Source organism: Atta colombica, unplaced genomic scaffold, assembly GCF_001594045.1.
Source record: "Atta colombica isolate Treedump-2 unplaced genomic scaffold, Acol1.0 scaffold29, whole genome shotgun sequence".
Lineage (NCBI taxonomy): Eukaryota > Metazoa > Arthropoda > Insecta > Hymenoptera > Formicidae > Atta > Atta colombica.
The window spans coordinates 653,088-660,602 of NW_017259392.1; the positions used below are offsets into that span (position 1 = coordinate 653,088).

Consider the following 7,515-nt stretch of genomic DNA (forward strand, 5'->3'; position numbering starts at 1 on the left):
AGTTTATTAACGTGTCTATCTGATCCTGTCTCCACGATAACTTCTCATTTTTCTTATTTTTATATTTGAAATAGCTTATTTAAATAATTTTTATTATTTATTTTTTTGAATGATTTTATAAAGCTATAGAATGATTTTTTTAAAAACAAAAGACATAATTCGGTCGTGTTATGAAAATTTATAGCGAGTATATTTTTACATTTTAGAGAGAATTATATAATAATATAATGTTGTAATGTAACGAACTCATTATATAAAGATAATAATAATAATAATAATAATAATATTAAACAGTAATAAATAAATTAAAAATAATAATTGATCAAATACTATATGAAAATTGTAATTGAATAATTATGCATGAAAAAATAATATACATATACATGAAAATTGTAATTAAGCATGAAGTTGTTTTTTTTAATAACACAAATGCATACTTTATTACGAGAAAATTTTATCGTATACAAATACAATTTGTACAACAGTCTACACAATATAGTGTCTTCGAAAAAATTTGATTTAATTTTTTAATAAACTTAATTTGATTAATTATATTTATGGGAAGGAGATCCAACTAATCTATCCTAACCTAATCTAATCTAACCTGCAATTTCAACTTACTGAGGGCAGTCATATTCCTGATTGGAAACCGACGCATGCGCACTAAAAATTGCAGACAAAGTTGGAGTAAAAAGTTCAGTGTCCATACTGTATGTACTTATACTATGCCTGAACTCTGTCTGGGGGAAATAAATGTTAACGATCGTTACTGTTGGCGGCGCAGGATTCGAGGGTCGACGGGAGACCGTTTGAAAGAGATACGTTGCGTTGCAAATAAATTTTCGCGATGAGCCGATGTGAAGTGTGCAAGTTGTGAAAAGGATTGATGTCAATTGAGTGATACGACGAAAGTGTCGCAGATTGCAGGGCCGGTTCAACCGGCAACATCATGTTTCGTTCGAAGAAAGACGTTGATCGCCACGTGCAGAATGTGTTTTGCAAGTTGCGAAACGAGAACGAGGTAAGGTTACCGTTGCATTCGGAAATTCTCTTTTTTCCTCCCGACATTCACAGCTTCATGTTTTCTTGTCTCTATTTGCAAATTGTAACCAATATTAATACCAATGAGAATAGGTACTTTCGATATGTTTCGATACACCAAGCAACGACTGCTCAGCCGCCCAAATATTCTAGTTTACACCGAGCACTTAATAGTAGTACCTTCTATTAAATTATTTTAATTTCGGCAATACAGTTAAAGAATGGTGTACTAACCTATAGTACGCCATATGTATCTAGATTATTAAAATATCCATATCATATATACATTTACACATGCATTGCCGTAATTAAAATAACTTAATGGAAAGTTATTAGTTAATACGCGTATTAAATGCTCGATGTAATAAGCAATGTCAGCGGACGGAAATCTTTGAGTGATTCCAGACGAGAGCGCAATGTATTTACCAATCATGGCAAATTTTCGCGGGAAACTATTCTTGTATTATCGATATCTTAACGAAATTTTTTCTTTGAATTCTTATAATTTTTCATAATTTTTTAATTAAAATTTCAGAATTTCCGTTTTTTATATGACTGCAACTTTTTAGAAAATCTTAGAATACTTGTCAAAATGCTGATTAAGTGTGTACGTACATCTTGTCTAGAATTCTTTATTTAATTTTGAAAATTCTAGATTTCTCTATAATTTCCGAAAAAAACTTATAGAATCTGAACAAGTCTAAGATATTTTTCAAAAAACTTCACAACAGTAAAATGAATGTAAACGAACATGAATGTATGAAAATGTATTAATTATAACATAATAAAGTATTAAATGTAACATAGTATTAAATGATGAGTATATTTTTTGATGTGTTTTAAATTAACGATATCATATTGAAAAATCCTTAAAAATATTGATATGTAATACCAAAATATGAAAATTTTTTCTGCAGGATATAATGAATTCAGATATTTTATTCAGTTGACTGCAGTCTTATTCATTCATGTTTATATGATATGATTGTTAGGTGCAAACTCGTCCTCTAGATGTTTGCTTTAATATTTTACATAGCATCCTTAATTGGATTAATTGGATGAATTTAATATATTTTCATATACAAGTAATCTAAACTAGCCAATCACAGTTGTTCCATTCTTCTAAGGAACAATTATGATTGGCCAATTTCATAACTATGGACGTTATTACTCATATGCCATGTAAATGTAATCAATTGCCATTTTTTAAACTAAATTTTTGTTGCAATGAAAAAAATTATAACATACAATTCAAAATATATTCGGAGTATATATATCTAATATAAATTTGTCTTATTTCTCTTTTCTATCAATTTATTTAATGTAAGTGGAATAAAGATATAAAAAATTATACTTAACAAAGTATTTAATTTATTAATAATTTTGATCATCTTTCTAATAATCTTTATATAATAGGATTTATATAATGGGATCATCTAGATTACCTGTATATATAAAAATCTATTAATTGTAACGTAATTTAGTATTAAATGATGAGTATACATTTTTAAATGTATTTTAAATTAAGGATATCATAAACATGTTTATATTTTGTACTTGAGTTTGGATTTTGAATAGAATCTAATACTCGTTGGTATCTGATTCTTGTTACAGAAAAATCTTCGTTGTTACAATGTTGCCAAATTGTATTATCAAGTAGGTGATTATGAGTCCACAAAAAGATATGTATTTAATTACTTAGAGATACGAGATAGTTCTGCCAGTGCACATAAATTATTGGGTCAAGCTTATGAAGCGCTTGGCCAAAAGGAAGCAGCTTTTAATGAGTATAAAATTTCTCTTGAACTCGAAGGGAGGCAAGATGATCTGGTCTTGAAAAGTAAAAAGCTGACACTTTTATCTTTTATTATCCTTTCAATACTTTATATGTGTAACATTTAAATTTTCTTTTTTTTGCTAAATTTGCTTTTTTTTTTAGTATGCGAATTATTGGTTGACATGGACATAGGAATGGATGTTACTAAACTGAAGTATTGGATAGAGAGAGCTGATAAATTATTTCCACATAATCCAATAATTTTTCAATTAAAAGAAAAACTTTTGACTATAGAAAAACCAAACAACAGCAGTGAGGATCTTGAGGCACTTATTGCATGTAAGTAATTATTATTATGAAATAGAATAATTAAAGAACGGAGAATTAACAGATGAAATTTTTTCTAGCTGAATTGGCCGCAAGACCGACTGATGTACAACTTCGTATCAAATTGTTAAATTATTACATGTCGGAGCATAGATTGGATAAAGCTTATGAACATGCCATCAGTGTAGAGGCCACTGTCCCTCATAAGGACAACGTTGTGTGGTATCAGCTGCTGTACGAATTATTAACAAAATATAAAGAGACTAAATCTCTTGACTGGTCTTTTTGGTTGTTCTATATATCTGTATCTGATAAATATGTGAGACTATGTCTTAAGGAACAAGGAGGTCAAACAAAGAAAAGCATTCAAGAGGCAGCTCAGGCAGTATTTAAGTAAGTATATCAATATGTTATTATAAACTAAATTGTATTTTATAATGTGGCAATAGATGAAACAGTGATAAAACTGTAGCTCTTCGAATAATATCTGTAGAATATACCTTACATATTTTAGAAATAAAGTAATTGTGTTTATCTGTTTCATATGTTTATTTTTATAATATATTTATGAAACAAATATGATATGATACAGTTTTGACCAAAATCTGAACGAGATGAAGTCAAAAAATTTTTCTAAACAACACACTTTTACGGAACACTTGTTTACGCACATGTGGGGCCAGTTGCACTTCCACTTGGCGTGTTTGCTATTACGCAAAACGAAACGCGAGCAAGGCAGTTGGAATGAAGCAGGAAGACTGTGCTCACCGCTGTTATTAACTGCATTACACGTGGCCCCATTGGAAAACCGTATACGCATACAATTAGAGGATGAATTTAAGAATCAATTCAATATGTGGGCAATGGAGGCAGCATATCGATGTTGCCAAGCTGGTACGTGAGACGAATTATCTTGTAACGGGATATTTATTAAGAGAAACATGGAATTTTCAGCAGATCTTTTTTTATTCTTAAGATTTTTGTATCGCAAACATTATTTAAAAATGACTTCTTAAGATTTGTTTGAAACTTTTACTATTTGAAAATAATGATATTCTCTATAAATACGCATAATTTTGAGGGGGTAATCAGACAAATATTAATTATAAAGCTTTAGAAAAATTGCAATCTTCCTAAGGCTTTATAATTAGTATTTGCCTTGTTGTCTTGGTTATCCTCTATTTTTTTCGGTTTTTGAGTGATTCGTATATTTATCGTATATTTATCTATAGCCGCTTAGATTTTGAACGAATTTTTAAATACCGCTTTTTGCGCTATAATTGAAAATATACTGTCGCTCCTTGTATAGCATATGTTAAAAGTACTAACTTCAAATGTAATTATCTTTTGAACATGCTTGGTTACTTCCTTAAAATTATGCATATGTACCGAGAATATCATTATCTTCAAATAGTAAAAGTTTTAAACAGGTCTTAAGAAAAGTGATTTTGCGAGTAAATCACTTAAATCACTCTTAAAAGCAGTGATATTCATAAAATTTTATTGATATTTGTTTAGAAAAAATTTTATTTTTAAATTTAAATTTTATCTTTTTTGGAAAACTTTTTTTTATTTGTTCTTAATAATGTAAAATGCCCAGTAAGAAATGGCATCCATGTGTATTTATATAAATTCTTATGTTTATGCGTTTTTATTAAAAAAAAATCAGGGTGGTGATAGAAGATAATCTTCAGTATTCTCAGCAGAAAAGAGTAGTTCATAGTCATTGGATACTGTACCGTAATGAGCCTCTTTATTATATTATTCTGTATTTTTATGACTCCAATTGTAGAAAATGATTGATATAGTTTCGTGGAATTCCTTTTTCATTAATTTATAATATAAATATATAGAGTGGGTCCCATTTTAATGTCTCACCTCAGATAACTTTTTTATTTTTGATCTTGGAAAAAAATATTTCAGACAAAAGTTATATTGATTTGAGGGGAATATAAGATGGTGTCATTAGTTTGATTTTAAATAGTTGCTTAAAAGTCATATGAAGATTATTTATGCACGCTCACCTATAATGCATACTAACTCTTTATACATATCGGTTATTGCGAGGAATATTGCTGAGGTCTCGATAATCTAAAGGCTTAAGACGTTCGCACGGAATGCAAGAAATCCGGATTTGATTCTCGGCCGAAGCAATATTTTTTGCAATAAGTTTATTACAGTTTTTTAAGATTAAATTTGGGAAATTTGGGGGGATTATTAATATTTTAGATTGATTGCGTTGAAAGATAACCATATCGATACGCAATTATAATTTCTGAAATTAATTCATTTAAATGAATATATATAATAGTTCAACATCTTAACGTTCAGACCGTAGTGGCACTTCGTATTTAAAGTACTATATTGTAATTAAATTAATTTTCATTAAATACTTTTCGAGTTATAAGACTTGCAAATTATAATATTGCCGGCATTTGCATAATTCAAAGTGCCTGATTGATGGCTAAAATCTATTGAATGTTCAGAATCATGATCTGAGTAACTGAGTAACATTTATCAGGATCAAGGCCATTGGAAATTAAATCTCTTATTTTTATTTTTATGTAGAAATGTAATTTTTAATATAAAAATGAAATTGGCCGTTTGGAATTGATCGGACATTTTGGATAATGCAAATGCCGGTGATGCTGTAACTTGCAAGTCTTATAACTCGAAAAATATTTAATGAAAGTTAACTTGATTATAATGTTTTGGAAAGTTCTCGAAATAATCTACAAAAATGTGCAATAAAAAGTAGGAGGTTCCATTTGAAAAATTGAAGGTAACTTTCATGTGACCTTCAAACAACTATTCAAAGTCAAACTAATGACACCATCTTATCCCCCTTAAGCTATACAATTGTCTGTAACATTTTTTTTCTAAGATCAAAAATAAAAAATTCAACATAAATAAAGAGTTAGTGAGCCCCAAGCTGATTGTTCTTGCTTATAATATTATTTAATGTGCAAAATAAAAATTATTAAGTATAAACATTTCAACCTTTTACGTTGGGTCATCCTCAATGTACTATTTATAACGTACAAAAATTAAAAATAAAAATAATCGAAAACCCGCATGTACTTATAATATAACAAAGATTTTATGCGCACGCAAGTTTAATTATCTTACTTCCATTAAGATAGTGTAACTCATAATTAATTCCTTATGTTCGTTGAGTTTTCGTATTATAAGGTAAAATATATACTTGATAAAATGTTCACACTATAAAATTGTATATAAGATAATTGAGTCTTCAACATTTTTGAAAGGACACAGATAATTCCATGATTATTATCAAAAAACATTATTAATTTGATGAATTTCTTCGTTGCAAAAGCATTTTACTGACTGAAATGATTTTAAAAAATGAAATTTAGATTAAACTATTATTAATAAATTAAATGAATTACTTTAGTTTATTAAAATTTGTCAATATATAAAGATTTTGCGTTTCGTGGATTTCCTTCGTCCATTCTTGGAATGCCAACGTTTCGTGAATCTTGCAATCCACTTCATTAGGAGGAACAGCCTGGTACTGAGCTGTTCCTCTGAGTCGTTCCTTTTTTATATTACGCTACTTGTTGGAGTGGTGGAAGGAAAGAAGAGAATTGTGGGTGAGGGAAATCTCAGTATCAGACTGTTCTTCGTCCTGATGAAGTGGATTGCAAGGTTCATGAAACGTTGGCATTCCAAGAATGAATCTGGACACGGAGGAAATCCGCGAAACGCAAAATATTTATATAGAAAGCCCCCGTGGATGTCTCAAAAATATTTGTCAATATAATATATTAGGTGTACAACTTTGCTTCCGCCGTTTTCCTATAGATGGCTTTAATGGTAAGTGGTGGTCGAAGTAAATAGATCATAGACATCATACAATAAACTTGGGCATCTGTCAATATAACCTCATAGAAACATTAATCGATTTGTGTCTGCATCATAAAGTTATTCTCTATTTAAAATGTCAGTTTACGAGCCAAATTCTCGTCATTTGCGGGAGGTTTTAATTTTTTGCTTCAATATGAAGAAATCTGCGGCTGAGGCTCATCGAATGCTCTCAAATATTTATGGTGAGGCCGCTATTAGTGAAAGAACATCGTGAGTGGTTTCAACGCTTCAAGAACGGTGATTTTGACGTCCAAGGTCATGCTCTGTATTTGGTGGGACCAGCTCGGCGTAATGTATTATGAACTGTTAAAACCGACTGAAACAATCACAGGCGATCGGTATCGAACGCAATTGATGCGTTTGAGCCGAGCATTGAAAGACAAACGGCCGCAATACAACGAGAGACACGATAAAGTTTGCAGCATGACAATGCTCGACCCCATGTTGCGAAAGTGGTCAAGACATACTTGGAAACGTTGAAA

General features: G+C 30.0%; 1 protein-coding gene across 1 annotated transcript in view; it reads left to right on the forward strand.

Annotated features, from left to right (window-relative positions):
* Nucleotides 1-840: 840 nt before the first annotated feature.
* The window catches only part of LOC108690012 (E3 SUMO-protein ligase RanBP2), a 27,188-nt gene continuing 20,513 nt past the window's right edge, over nucleotides 841-7,515 (forward strand). Inside the window, exons 1-5 of the mRNA XM_018197055.1 lie at nucleotides 841-1,021; nucleotides 2,656-2,881; nucleotides 2,981-3,157; nucleotides 3,226-3,538; nucleotides 3,738-4,039. Coding sequence (XP_018052544.1) covers nucleotides 950-1,021; nucleotides 2,656-2,881; nucleotides 2,981-3,157; nucleotides 3,226-3,538; nucleotides 3,738-4,039 — 1,090 coding nt within the window. The 5' untranslated portion in view covers nucleotides 841-949. The remainder of the gene's footprint in view (nucleotides 1,022-2,655; nucleotides 2,882-2,980; nucleotides 3,158-3,225; nucleotides 3,539-3,737; nucleotides 4,040-7,515) is intronic.